The sequence below is a fragment of the Vulpes vulpes genome, chromosome 13, assembly GCF_048418805.1.
Source record: "Vulpes vulpes isolate BD-2025 chromosome 13, VulVul3, whole genome shotgun sequence".
Taxonomy (NCBI): Eukaryota; Metazoa; Chordata; class Mammalia; order Carnivora; family Canidae; genus Vulpes; species Vulpes vulpes.
This window is the reverse complement of record NC_132792.1, coordinates 67,352,153-67,367,534: the sequence shown is the minus strand read 5'-3', so window position 1 is coordinate 67,367,534 and position 15,382 is coordinate 67,352,153. Positions and strand designations below refer to the sequence as shown.

Below are 15,382 nucleotides of genomic sequence, written 5' to 3'. Positions count from 1 at the left end.
CTTTATCTCTCCACACACATGAAATGTTCATTCAGAATGGGACTTCCATCCCCTAGTTTTACATTGGCTAAAACCAGATGCAAAACCTCTACAAAGTATCAGCTACCAAAGAAATGCCAGAAACTTGCCATCCTATTTTTCCAGCTTGAAATAGATTGTGACTTGTTTTAAAATAAGGCTAACATGCAATATTATTAAAATGAGTCCATACATAAACCTTACATAGTGTTAACAACTCACATTTCACAATTATAAAGACATAATTAAAGGAACACTGGCAACATTAAGGAAAAAATTTCCAAAATTTGCAAGTATCCAAAGATAATTGAAAAACTTTCAGTTCTGGCAAAAAATTATGTCCTTAAAATATTTGTGCTTATAAGCCTTGAAAACAAATACAATGCATAGATGAAAAAGTAAATACCATTTAATTTTCTTAGCTAAGAAAAAAAAAAAAACAATGTCCATGAGTATGAAATATTAAATTCATTATTTATAGTGCTTAAAATGACAAGCAGATATTCTTGTCTGCTTATATTCAATATTATGAAATCAGTATTCCTTTAAATATGTTTTCCTGTTAATTTATGTAGAGCCACTCAAGCCAACATGTTGTCCATCCATGCTCATAGGCAAGAGAGCAACTAAATGGAACATACAGGTAATTCCAAATCTTGTGTGAGACCGACCCTGCTTTCAATCCATTTTACATAAAGTTTAATAAAGCTGCGCTAGCAAAAGCTTTGAATTTTACCTTCTTGCTCTCATTAGAAAATCCTAAGAGAAGCAAGATGTTTATTGTATTACATAGCATTTAAGTAGAAACAAAGAAAATGAAAGACTTCGTTAATAAATTGTGGAAGAGATGTTCACGCCCATCAAAATCATGTAAAATTCACAGAGCTCAAATTATTACTCAGTTCTTCCTGAAAATCTTATTAAAACCTTATAAAAAATATGCAATAGAAAAAAAAATATGCAATAGCATTCATAAAGAATCAACCGTCCAAATCCTCACCTACTTCAGTGCTGTTTGTAGATAATGTAGATAATATCTGTAGACACAGATAATGACATTGCAAGAGCGCTTGTGGAGTCAGATCTTGTAATATTTTACAATACTAAATTTTTAATTTTTGATTTGCCTCTCCAGATCAAGTATAAATGATACTTTATTGGTCATTTATTTCATAATTATTGACATAAGAATAAAATGGTAAAAATAGTTCTCCTGCTGGGAATTATTCAGATGGGATACAAAGTTAAAACATTAAAATTCCCTAATCTTAAAATTAAAATACAAATCACAAAACCCTGCAAGTCACATTGTCAAGTCTCACCTGTTAATGTTTTACCAAAAAACAAACTAAAAACAATATGCTAAGCACTTAAACACAAAAGAATATTTTAAGTTTATATAGAAAAAACCATGCACTTCTCCCTTGCCCCTGCCTTTAAAGGATATAAATATTTACATGTGAACAAGAAAAACCACAGGGATATAAAAACTAAAGCTGTAATAATAAGCTGTTAGCCTACAAATAATGGTTGACAGGTACAGCAATTTTTAAAGAATTAAAATACCAAAACACAGCAAATTCTGTACCAATGAAATGCAGTACTCCAGATTATAAATCCAAATTTTTCACTTCACTGAAAACTCTAAGTGTGCTTACTCTGGCTTTTATTATGCTCTAAGAGTGAGTGTCATCAGAGCTTCTGAAAAAATGAAATCAATCAGTAAAGAATTCATCTTTTTTTTTCCCCAATAGTAATTAAAAAGTTCAAACTAAGAAAGGTTTAGGTTAGACAATAATAGCAAGTTTGGATGTAAGTTTAGATGTAGTATAACAATATTATGATATCACTCTGTTTTTAATTTAGACTGTTACAAAAGTTTTGATACCATAAAAAGGGAAAATATTTAAAATTATAGGCTTGTGGCAAAAAATTCTATAATGATGTCTTGATAAAACTACTATTGGCCAAAGATGCAACCCAAATCAAAAAGCAATGTTTAGCATTAGTAGCTGCATTAACATATCTAGAAAATGTCATGCATTTTCAAGCATTAAATTTGATTCACTCAAGGCTAATTTGATAAACAAAAAATACCTTTAGCCTTAGCTTTTCTCTTGGCTACCCCACCAGGTCCTTCTGTTGGTATTTACAAGATGAAAACAGGTTATAAACAGAAAATATTAAGGGAATTAAAAATGAAGTAACTTTTAAAAAATAATAAATATCTATAGTTAAAATCAATGTCTCTATTAAACAAATTACATTAAACTCACCATTTAAAAAACACACTCCTTCAACACATAAATATTATCATTTGTACGTCATTTTGAAACCTTACTTTCACTATAATAAAAAAATGCATTGTAATCAGCCTAAGATTCAGTCAACTTCATGACTTGCCATAGACTTGAAAGAATTGTGGGCTTTAGAAAAACCTAATTACCATTGAAATCACATTTCCCTCTCAGCTGTAGCCAGTGGCCCTCTGCTCGACACAGATAATCAATTACAAGCAACACACAAGAAAAGACCAGGAGACTTCACTCTCCTACTCAATCATCATTGCCATCCAAAAAAGGATAGCATATTTTGATAGAATTTTAATCTCTATGGTTTGAAAAACCATTGTTTTTTTCCTCCATAGTTTCAAACTTTCTGCATAAAAAAATTATACAAGCAAATACAGATATTATTACAGTCATATAGGTATATGTTAAGTTTTTTACTCTTCATCTAAAAATGTTGCAATGGCTTTCTGTTTCTTGTCTTGGCAAATAAAAGTTCTGATAATGGGTTCACCTCCAACTAATGTCAATACCCTATTCCTCTCAGTACACTCTCATTCTAACCAAGCTGTATTTGGCATCCCAGTCAACCAATGCTCTCAGTTCTATCTCCTGATCACACAAATGCTATTTTATACTCATGTATCAGCAAACTTTCCAACGTGGCATTCCAAGTTGCCAACCCACTTCCTAGGCTCTAAGAGTGGGAGGTGTGGTGATTACTGGTAACCTCCTGTGGGGGCAGCACCATGCACCATCTGTCACAGCAGCAATTGGCTATGGTTGTAAAAGAAAAACCCCAAGCAGGCCTACTCCATGTTTCTCAAAACCCTAATCACATCCCCAACTTTCAGTATGAGATGTTTTCACTCCTATTCTGTTATATTGTTTAAATCATCCTCCATTCCTAAATTCCTTCCTTTATCCATCATGACTTGTTTCTGTCAAATGAGACAGATCATTTGAGAATGGCAATATACTTTGGGTGAAATGCCAATATCATCATATGGTAGCTATACTCGTCACAAGCATGGCATAACATGTAGAGTTGTTGAAATACTATGTTGTATGTGAAACTAATGTAATATTGTATGCCAACTATACTTCAGTTAAGAAAAACAAAGTATCATTATCCTGGAAAAAAAGTATTAGTGCATGTCTTACTACTGGCTACATTTGAAAAAGAAATGTGAATTAACTGTTTCATATAGCTATCTATAACTGTCCAATTTCTTATATATATACAGAATCATAACTAGTGTTTATGGGTGACAACTTATTTTTCACAGATAAAACCTGAATCTTCCCCAAATTCTATTAAAAACAGCATGTCACCTTATAATACCAAATGCCATCTTGGACCACTCCCCACTAAAGTTTATTTCAGAATAAAATATCAAACTTATTCTTGTAATACCAACTTTTAAATACATGAGCATTATCCAGTGTGCAAAAGAAATTAGCATAAAACATTAAAATGCATGTTTAATGCTGTTCATGTCCCTTTCCTAATTCATGCATATTCTCTCAACGCATGCCCAGATTTTCCTGGTAAAAAGCAGAGTGGTTAAGAATCAGAGTACCCAACCACCAAACGTCACTGTTACGATGGAGTCAAAAGAGCTATATTGATGAAAAGCCTAGAGTTAACTTTTGCTATTAATTAAACATTAGAGGGACACCTGGGTGGCTCAGCGGTTGAGCATCTGTCTTTGACTCAGGGCATGATCCTGGGATTCGGCATCAAGTCCCACATGAGGATCCCTGCGTGGAGCCTGCTTCCTCTTCTGCCTATGTCTCTGCCTCTCTATCTCTGTCTCTCATGAATAAACAAAATCTTTTAGATAGATAGATAGATAGATAGATAAATAAAATATTAGATTAGTTTAGTGAAACAGGAGAAAATAATGAGTGCTTTTTAAAAAGTTTCCCAGTTCAGGCATAAATCCATAGAGTGATACATACAATGTGTAATGCTCTGTACTAATTCCAACTTTAGCTACCTTTTCTGAACTTAAAGAATAGAGTCAATAATTTTTCAGTATTTTTTACATGATAAAGACTAAGCTAATAATTTAAACAACACTGGTCACGTGCAGTCTCAGAAAGAAAGGGTTTAGACAGGAGAGAAGGCACAACACCAAGAAAAGAGGAAGTTAACAGAGGAGGCCCTACATTACAAGAAATGAGAGGAGAGTCAAGAAAACGCAGTGTTCTTCCGATCAAAAGTGCAGCTTTAGGAAGGCAGGCAGGAGCAACGGTGTAGGATGAGAACGTTACTGAATTATGTTAGTTATTAAATATCCCATAAGGTTCTTCAGATTACAGCTTTACAATAAGAGAGGTGGTCACATTACAATGAGAAAACAGAGGTGAGGAAAAGGTGATTAAAAACCCAGGGTGTGTGTGGGGGCCCCCTGACTGCCTTCTTCTTCGGAGAAAACTAATCAGATGTGGAATTTCCCAAGGTTCCCAGTGGGTAGAGAGAAATAAGGGTTTGCAAGATTTCACTGTCTGCATATTTGATGGCTAGAGGAGACAAAGGCATGCCTGCAGGAAACAGGTACAGAGCCAACAAGAGGGGAGAAATGATCATGAGGGCAGAAGATGCAGGGGGATATGTGGGTAAAGACTTAACTTTGGAAACCAGAAGATGCAACACCTGCAAAAATGATCAATGAGAGGAAATGACGAAGAAAATTCTGAGAACAAAGAAATGCTATAAAGTGTAGAGGGACAAAGACAATGAAACCAAAGCCAAAGACAACTGCCTTGTTAAAGCAGAAAGCAAAATCATTTTCCAGAAGAATAAAATGACCCTAGAAGATGGAAGAGCACGGATAAGGTTCTGAATACCTACTAAAAGAATCACTTTGTCACAGCAGTGAGCACCTTACATATAGGCTCACTTCAGGTGAATTTAGAATAGATCTTTTTACATAAACGATGTGAAGCCCAATGGTGGAGAAGGAGTTAGTGGTGATCCAGGACTAGTGGCAGCATATAGAGAGAAAAACAAAACAAAACAAAACAAAACAAAAAGACTTTGGGGACGTCAAAGAAGTGGCCCCGGAGAAAAACACAAGGCAAGTACGGAAGACTTTGCTTTTATATAATCTTGAATTATGGACAGAATTAAGTTCTTACTTGTAACTATGGTTGATGTGGACTCCCTTTAGTGTCAAAAATCAACTAGCATACCCTATTTTTCTCCTTTTCTCTCTCTACTACCACAGCCAATGCCCAGGAGCAAAATAACAGCAGAGGGAGGACAATTTTATCAAACAATAAAATCCATGATAATATAACTCCTCAAAAATAGTTTCCAAGTGGCATATAAAAAATTCTATCAATCAGAGCCTGGAAAAGAAGCATTTTGGTATTCCCTGTAACTTCACTAGGAGAAAAGTTGTTTTTGTTGATAGAATACATTCCAACTGAAGGTAGTCATCAAAAAAGCATCAGGAAGTGGCTGCAGCCAAAGAGAATGGCAAAGAATAAGTAATCACCATGTGCTTTATTTCCATTTGCCATTATGGTTACTCCGATGGTATTTAAGGTGATATCTGTTAATAGCTGTTAACTGAGAATTTTTTTAACAGACATTAAAAAACAACTAGGCCTTATGTCCTTCCCTTAGAACAAGAGTTGCCTGAAAGTAATTAATGTTATTTTGGCAACTGCCTCAGAGTCACTATCCCACACATTTTCAAGATGAAATGCTCTGTATCAAATTAAAATGCTGAATCATTAAGCCAATGGTTAGACCTGTGGTTCCACCACATGCAACAGACATAATTTTAGAAGACTGGCTCCATTACAGAAACCCAAGTAGCTACTACAGGTTTTCAGAGAGTTGGCCATAGGCTTGGTAGGCTGGGTGTCACTTTGTACTCTGGTCTCTTCTGTCACTCCCTGGTGAGACCTGTGAGTCACCTTGAGCTTCAGTGTCTCATCTTCCTCCTTCCCATACTGAAACATCACAATTTATTTCAACACTGATGACAGACTGGGGGGGGGGGGGGGGGGGGGAGGCAGTTCTCAGAACTAGGCAGACTGCTGCTCTAGAATGGATGTCTAGTTTGGCTAAAATGCATACCAGCACACTACACCAATTTCCTTTTTGTTTTTAAATAGATGGTGTAACAATATTATCACAGACATTATTGAAAAAAGAAAGCTACAAACCTTCCAATGTTCTGTGATGAGTGGGAAAGGAGAGATTAGAACAGAAGAGAACATAATGACTCAATTCAGGAAGGGATTGCATCCAGAGACCGGAAGTTTGCATGAAGAAGCAGATTAAAATATGAACATAAGAGATACCGGAAAGCTCACTGGAAGACCTCAGGTAGCACAGGTCAGTTTACCATATGAAATTCCACATGTCATTTTTCTTGGGGAAAAAAAAAAAGTCCAATATTTTTTTCACTTATTTAAGCTGGTTTAAAACACAAAAAAACAAACAAAAAAAACCCTTAGTGCTTTAATCATACAATGGGTAACTCCTGAGGCTTTCACTTATCAAGACTAATGCCCCCAGAAAATATTTAATAAATATCTTATGTTAGGTTCAGTTTTGAAGAGGGATTCAAAAGAAGACTGAGACCTGGTTCCTAACTTCAAGGAACTCACAGTCTAGTTAAAATATCTATTCCCATTTTTACTTGGTTATACAAATATCAATATCAGAAGCAGAGAATTTAGCATACAATTCTATCTATTAACTTGCAATTATTAAATCTGAGTCGGTGAATTTCACGAAAATGCACCAAATATGCATTGTAATCAAAGAAAATTCCACAGCCCAAATCACAGAAAACTACTTATTTCATACAGCAGGATCTTATTTAGAAAGGATGATGATATCAAGCACCAAAAGGTATTATCTACCAAGTGACTGATCAAATTAATAATAAATTGTCTATCCTTATAGCTGTTCTTGAGAATTCTCCACAGCTTTATTAGGGTGCACAAAAAACATTTTATTCAGTCTAGCCAACTGTAAATAAAAACAAACCAGAATTCAAGCAGAAAAGTTTTCTTACATGTCTGGATACAGCTCTATGAGACAGGTAGGTAACTCCTAGAAGAAAGAATCAAGTGCAAGATGAAATGGCAGGGTCACCCAGCATTCCATTACACCTGAGGCATCTATGTGATTCTCCCAGGCAGCACATTGGCAGTTAGGCCCCAGGGATTTAATAAGACCAACACCCAGAAGATGGCTCTCAAACTAACATAACACCCCACCACTCACGTTCCAGAGAAAATCAGGGCTGAAAGAAGCTACAGTGCAGAAAAGAAATCCTCAGAATGCCACTTCCTTGTTTTTTGAACCAAACTTCAGAGTCCCCAACTGGACACATGGCAGTGCATCTACAGAAACAAGCAGGGCAGCTAGGAGACAAGACTACACCTGTATTCCAAGCACATTCTGCAAAGTTCTTCTAGTTGTTTGAAATTAGAAAAGCAGAGTAAATAAGATACAACTTAAAATTCCATAACTACAAATAAATATTCAAATGTACAGAATACAATTTTGCCTTTTTAATAAGCTTAAAAGACATAAAGCTAGGAGCATATTTATAGTATGAAACAGAAAATTATGCACTAAATCTTTAGATTAAAAATTATAATAAAATTTATGCAAAATAATTTTGATGAGCTTCAAAATACTCTACATTAGTTTTGCAAACAACTTTATTTTTTCTCACTAAACAAGCCTTAGCCACAAGTTGAAGGAAGTCACAGAAGTCAGGGGTTCACCAGCTCCCTTTAACCATCATTAGAGACTTTTCAAAAGGGCTGACTAGAGGGGGTACAAAACAGAAAACTATCTCACTTCCTTACTTTTCACTTACAAAAATAAAGCATAATTAATTTCTGTACCTAAAACATGTATTAGTATCATGATCATGACAAAAAACCATGTAATGATTACAAACATTTTAACACACAAATTTAATTAATTTACTTTTCAAACTGATCACACATCTTCTAGAGTTAGTAGTAAGGAAGCACAGAAAACTAAGATTGCTTTAAAAAATACATCTCAGACAAGCAGCTACATGAATTTCATTGTGAGGCCTAAGATTGTTTTTAATTTAAACCTAATGAACATTGGTATTTCACAGTACTCAAACTCAAAGTGGAAGACACAATGAATTATGGACAAAGATTGCATAAACTTTCAAAAAGAACATTATTAAAATCATACTCCTGTGTTTCAGGATATTAACATTTCAAAATCAGAAGCTTTTCACTGTCAGAAACATTAACAGGATGAAATATATTCCCTGAATAATGAGGGAAAAGCAAACTAGAGTTTTAACAGCCATGTAAGCTTTAGGAGATCACTGTCCAATGTACATGTGCAGCCATATGCGAAAGCAGCTTTAAAATAATGCTTTTTAAGATTTCCAAGTTGCACAGTTTCTTCTGACACATGTAAGGGGTGAGTAAAGGGGGGAAGTCTAGTGTTTCCAGTGTTCTGATTGGATACTTTTACTTTATGGCTATGGCTGAATTACAATACATACTTATAAATATGTGAAAAGCCTAGGATCTTGATTTCCAACAGAGAAACTAAATTTATAGTGTTCCCCTCTGAAAAAAATGGGTGACTTAAACACTCACTGAAAGCAATTTGGTTACAAATGAAAAGACAAGGAATGAGTATTTGAAAAGGAGAAATTACTACAGTTAAATAAAATGCTCAAAAATAGAAACATATTCAAATTTTAAGCTCTATGAGGAATCAAAGCCAAGTTAAGTTTAATAGAAGCTCAAAGGGGTTTAAAAACATGAAACACCACTCCCTAAAAGGGTAACAGAAACCAGAGGTCCTGATCGCTTTCCAGAGGTAAGGCAACAGATGAAATCTCATTTTATGAATGCATGTTATATACAGCTAATGCAATTCCTTTTGCTATTACTGAAGCAAACTCATTTTAAATGAATTGATTCAAAAACATTTTTAAGGTCTTCTAATAGAAAAAAAAAATATTCTCCTGAAAGGAATGATCACTTTTGTAAGTTTAATTTACAAATCTAAAAAATCGTATTCTATCTAAGCCAAAGGTGATGGCCAGTTAATAAGGAAATACAGGGAAAAAATGGAAAAAGACTTATTTAGGATGAATCATTTTAATATGTACAACATTATTTAAGATACATATTCACATTTTCCCTCCTGTGTAATATGCCTGCTTAAAAAAAATACAAATTACTTTCTCTGGATGTATATTTGGAAATAAAATTAAAAATAAATTTTGCTTTCACACAGAAATATTCAGACACACTACTATCTGAATACAGTAATTTCACTACCCTAAGGCAAAAACATGGGATTATTTTCAAATTATTTTAAAAGCACCATTAATACAGAATTTTACACTGAAATTTGTATTAACCTGACAAATCCGTTAACCTAAACAAATTACAATAAAAAAATATCAGCTTGTTAAAGAACCATCATCACCTTACACACCAGTCATGTTAAAGATCAACAGTCATTTAATTTACGAATCATGCTAGAGACATTTTTATAATTAAGTCCATTATAATCATCTCAATTAATAGTGTTAGAAAGACAAGCATCAAGGGTTAATCACAAAACAATTTGCTCTGAAGTTTCTAAATTTAGTTCAGTGAATACATAAGTTGAAACAAAACGATACAGAAACCAATTATACCACCAAAAACATCATTCTCAATGCACTTCGTAAAGGACTACACAAAAATGAGGAATGCCACTTTCTTCACTAGAAGTGGGGGAGCGGAGCAGGGACTAGTTAGAAGCTGTATTGGGGAGAAAGATCACATGGTTGCCTTGTACTGTTTGATCACAGCTGCCCCACTGCACGTTAAGCCCTGGCTGAGCAAAGGAAAGAAAGAAACAGGACACTGCTTCGGGTTTTCATAAGCCAATGACTTCAGTCCCTGAATCAAAGTTACTGGTTATGTAAATCCAAAATGACACAAGTCTTGCCCTGAACCCCTTCATTCTGTGACGTACCATCAACACCATCTGCAGTTTCGCTTTCTTCTTCTTCTTCTTCTAGCATTTCAAAAGGAGTCATTATATCATAGAGAAATGAGAGGAAACCATAAAACCAATCTGAACTTTCCTCTGCTAAAATATTAAGGACTTCCTCAAGAGAATCAATATTTTCATTACTGCCATCTTTGGTCAGGCCTACATAAGAATAAAGGAAGAGAGAAAGAGAAAATAAGGAGAGCAGTTAGGTGGAAAAAAGAAGTGGACGAAGAGTGATCTCAAAAAGGATGTGCATCATGGTCACAGAAGTTTACAGAAAAGATACTTTGGAAAATAAAGAAACTGATTACGATGCACACCTTACAATCAACTCTCAATCATATGTACCAAAGGAAAGGCACAATTTGACCAATCCTTGCCATTTCTACCAGCCCCTGACCAGGTTTGCCTTTCTCTCATTAGAGAATCTAGAGCCCCATACACAAAATTGTATTAGCCAAAATCAACTGATTAATGTCAATGTGAAGCGAACAAAAGTAGTATGTGGGTAAAAAGATCCTTCCAACAGCCTCTACATTTTGCTGATTTACCAACCAGATATTATCGAGAGTTGATTATACAACAAGCATTCACATATAGCAATAAATACTCATTGAAGAAAATAAAAAGGTTCATTTCCTCACACTTTCCCCCTTAGGGCCTAGTGTTTACTTAAGAAACTCTGGAATTAATATGACTAGCAAGATTACTGTTTATAGCAACCACAGATGGATAGAAATTTATTCAAATAATATCAGAAAATCAAATTTTCACACTATAAAATGTGAGCTTTACAGTGCTCTGGCTACTTACTCATGGTCCTATAATTCTGACCAATAAAAAGAGCCAGCTATTAATAATATTCATTCTGTTTACCAATATTAAATTTGATCAAGGCCCTAGTCAGTCATTTGCAACAGGAATATTTAAAGTCCTCTTCCCATAAGCCCAAGAAACGAGCTTCTATTGTAAAGACCCCCTGATTCCTGTTGTTTTTTAAGTATTACTTCCAAAACAGGACATCATGATGGAAAGAAAGCAAAGAATATATTGTTTTTTTTTTTTTTTTTTCCTGTGAAGAACTGGCTTTGGGTAAGAAACATCGCACAAGCCAGTAAATATCAAAATCCACCAATATTGCCATGCTCTATAAAACAAACCCGTAATTCTGAAAAAGAAAAAACAGGATAGAAAGCTCTGGCTGTAAGAAATGTGAACATTCATGACTTTTGAGCTTTTCATACTATAACCACCTTATTCAGTAGGTTGGACCTTGGCAAGTAAACATTTCTCCATGTAACATAACCGCCAGCAATCAAGATGCTGGTTAGGTAGAACAGATAAGGTACAACAATAAGACACCTAGTATAAATATTAAAGTATACAGTGTATTTTCCCCATTTTAGTGCATAGAGCTACATTGTATCATTGTTTGTGTATGGGGGTCACGGAGAGAAAACAAGTTGGTATTTCTGGTATTTAAATTATTTTTTGACACAACTAGAATATATTTTCACTGAATTTCACAGTTGACAAATGCTAGGAACAGAGGAGATCTGTATTTCCACTGAAATCTCTGTAGGAATAACATTGTTTCTTATTCTTGCCTTGAAACACTATAGCTATGTATATTTATAATGAACCTTTATTTCTCTCCATTTTCAAATGTTAGTACTTCAAAGTATCAACTACAAAATATAAAACTTTGCTATCCTTCAGTATGACAAGCTGAAGTATTTAACAAATGTGGAAAAGTACCTGAGCAAACTACTGACCCAGCTACGCAACCTTCCTTTGGTTCTTAAGACAAAAGTACTACTCCAAAGAGAAAAAGAAAACATTCTGGGTGTACAATTCCTTAGCCTCTAAGAGCAACCTGAACCAAGGGCAGGGTGTGAGCACGTCTGAGTGGACAAGATCTAGGTCACTTATGCATCTGTCTAGTCTATAAATGTTTATCAAGGCTCTAGGAATTGTTGACTGGCTTCCCTTTTGTTCTCCAGCCATACCTCATATGGTGCCAGCTAGGTGCTAGTCACGGAAAAGGACAATCATGTAATCCTTAGGTGGCATTACTTTAAAATGATGTTACTCTTAGCAATTGGTCCTTGGACCATTTTCCTGTTGATTTTTTTGGGAAACAAGTTTTCAGAGAATCCAATTTCCAGCAATGCAGTTTTCAATAATCCAAACCAGTATCAAAGGTAATTTATTTTTAAAAATTTGACCACAAAAGTAGGAAGCTATGTCAACTATAAAAGGCTTTAGGAGGGGCGCCAGGGTGGCTCAGTGGTTGAGCATCTGCCTTTGGCTCAGGGCGTGATTCCAGGATCCTGGGATCAGGTCCTGCATAGGGCTCCCCTCAGGGAGCTTGCTTCTCCCTCTGCCTGTGTCTTTGCCTTTCTCTGTGTGTGTCTCTCATGAATAAATAAAATCTCAAAAAAAGAAAGAAAGAAAGAAAGAAAGAAAGAAAGAAAGAAAGAAAAAGAAAGAAAGAAAGAAAGAAACCTTTATTAGAAAAAGAAAAGGCTTAGCATATTTTCAAAGTAAATCATAAGGGCCACAGCCAGAAACAATGAAATGAAATTAATGATGGCTGTTCAGAATATCTTGATTTACTCACACATATTTCATCCTCCCTTTATATTTCACAGGAAAAACCAAATCTTAAGATGTCAAATGTAAATATGAATGTGAACACTTCCTCAAACTGATAAGATTAGATATATGCAAATTTAAGAATGTAGAAAGAAACACTTATGAAAGAAATGCCAAACCTATGAAAGCTCAGCATATTTCAACTGTTACTACAAACTCTCCCTTAATCTCTAGCTTCCTACCTGCATCTGCCCTTTGGTTTCCCAGTGCCTTAATCCAAAGCCCTTACCCCTGAGCTGTCTCTCCAAAAGAATGTACTCAGGAAGCCTGGCTTCTTTTTGGGTACACGCTCACTGTATTTGCTCCCCCACAGCCTCTCCGTGAACATACAGAACCCATTAACATCTCTGTACCCCTAGAAACTTCACTAGGCTCTCCCTTTGCAACCACCTGCCTGTAACAGAGGCACAACTAAACTACAATAACCTCCCAAAATTAAAAAAGAACTTTAGTCATAAAATTCAAATCCAGGGGTGCCTGGGTGGCTCAGTCAGTTAAGCGGCTGCCTTAGTTCAGGTCATGATCTCAAAATCCTCAAATGGACTCCTTGTCAAGCTCCCTGCTCAGCAGGGAGTCTGCTTCTCCCTCTGCCCTTCCTCCTATTTATGCTTTCTCTCTCTCTCTCAAATAAATAAATAAAAATCTTTAAAAAAAAGCTTTTTAAAAAATTCAATTCCAGTCAAGCTTGTATTTCCTGCAGAGAATTCAATCACTATAGAAATATGGTCAGAAGACATAAGTGAGGGACACCTGGGTGGCTCAGTGATTGAGTGTCTGCTTTGGCTCAGGGCATGATCCCAGGATCTGAGATCAAGTCCCCACATTGGGCTCCCTGCAGGAAGCCTGCTTCTCCCTCTGCCTCTCTCTTTCTTTCTCTCTCTGTCTTTAGAATAAATAAGTAAAATCTTAAAAAAAAAAAAAAAGAAGACATAAGTGAGTCTGACAGCTCACCCTTTGTTTCAGCTGTGAAGCCACAAGCTGTGAATTACTACCTTTATATGATAAAATTGTTTATTTTAGCCTTTGTGCATTTAATAGTCAAATTATCAAAATGAACTCTGGGATTCACCAAATTTGGTTCTACCTCCAAATATATAATTCTTATAAAAGGAACAAGTTATGATTTGCCCATACCAAATATGTGTCTACTGCAAATGGCAATGTTCTAAGTTACAATTAATTAACCTCTTAATGGTTGCTTAATAACCTGACAGGAAAGAAACTCTACTAAAAATCAAGTTATTAATGTTGATATAGAAATTAGTCTTCTATGGAAGAAATAACATTTTAATTTTTAACAGTTGATATTTCTTGATAGACCACATAGCTGACTTTAAGCCAAAAAAAACCCAACAAAACATAAATGAGAAGTAATATTTCTAAAAATGAGGAAACATAGCCCACATGAAGTTATCTTTAACATGAAAAAGCTTCACTATTCAGAATCCAGCATTTAAAGTAAAGTAATACAATGGAGTAATAAACCATTTATAGGCAAGCAAATTAGCATCATTCTGAGAGGTTAAATTCTATATATTTTACTTCTTTTGCATGTCTAGGATTATAGTCTTGAGGATTTACTATATTCATAGAAAAATTTAGATATATAATGACAAAATTACTCAGAAAATTCCATTAAGGTTAAGATAGGAAAAAAATGTTGATAGCAAGCTTCCACTGTTAAGTAGCAAACATAATTTTCACTGAGATGTAATAAGAAAACATAAGCTAAGGTCAAAATTAAGAAGCAAAATACATTTAATCACAACTAAACCCCTTTTTTCATATGTAGAACTTCCTGTTTTATAAGGAGGTTAAAATTAATCTACCTAAAACTGTTCCGTTGGTTATAGATGTGATACCCTCCCATTTTTTTATATCTGTAAAATAAACACAAAATTGTGTGTCTAAGATGAATTGAATTTCTTTGCACCATTACTCTAGTAAGCATAGTATACATTATCATGATATATTTATTTCTCTAAATACTTTAATATACAAAATTTTAATACATGTAACAGCAGTACATAGTAAAGCAAAGTGTTGCTCTCTAACAAGCAGAAACACACATCTCACCAGGCCAGATTACATAAAGTTTGTATATTAAAATTAGCATCATCCTTTCTAGAAAGGCAGCATTTTAAAACAAATGAGGGAATATCACATATTTATATATTACAAGAAATATCTCAAAGATAAAGACAGGTAATTTTGGTGGTACAAAGAGAAGGGCTCAAGATGTCTAAAATAAACCCAACCAAAAACTACTGGTTCATATTTTAATATTATCTTTAAAATATGCATAGAATATTTTTAAAAAATGTTTGCTACCACAATTTTATTTCAAAATGGACTAATTTAAGTCTTTAGAAACTTA

At 34.7% G+C, this 15,382-nt stretch overlaps 1 protein-coding gene across 13 annotated transcripts in view; it reads right to left on the bottom strand.

Annotated features, from left to right (window-relative positions):
- ASPH (aspartate beta-hydroxylase) overlaps window positions 1–15,382 on the bottom strand; it is a 212,528-nt gene that overhangs the window by 157,186 nt on the left and 39,960 nt on the right. For 4 of the 13 annotated variants that reach the window (XM_072734671.1, XM_072734672.1, XM_072734675.1 and 1 more), the window contains one exon: window positions 2,116–2,157. The exons of the other annotated variants lie outside the window; for them this stretch is intronic. In XM_072734671.1, the coding sequence (XP_072590772.1) occupies window positions 2,116–2,157 (42 nt within the window). The remainder of the gene's footprint in view (window positions 1–2,115; window positions 2,158–15,382) is intronic. 13 annotated transcript variants of the gene reach the window in all.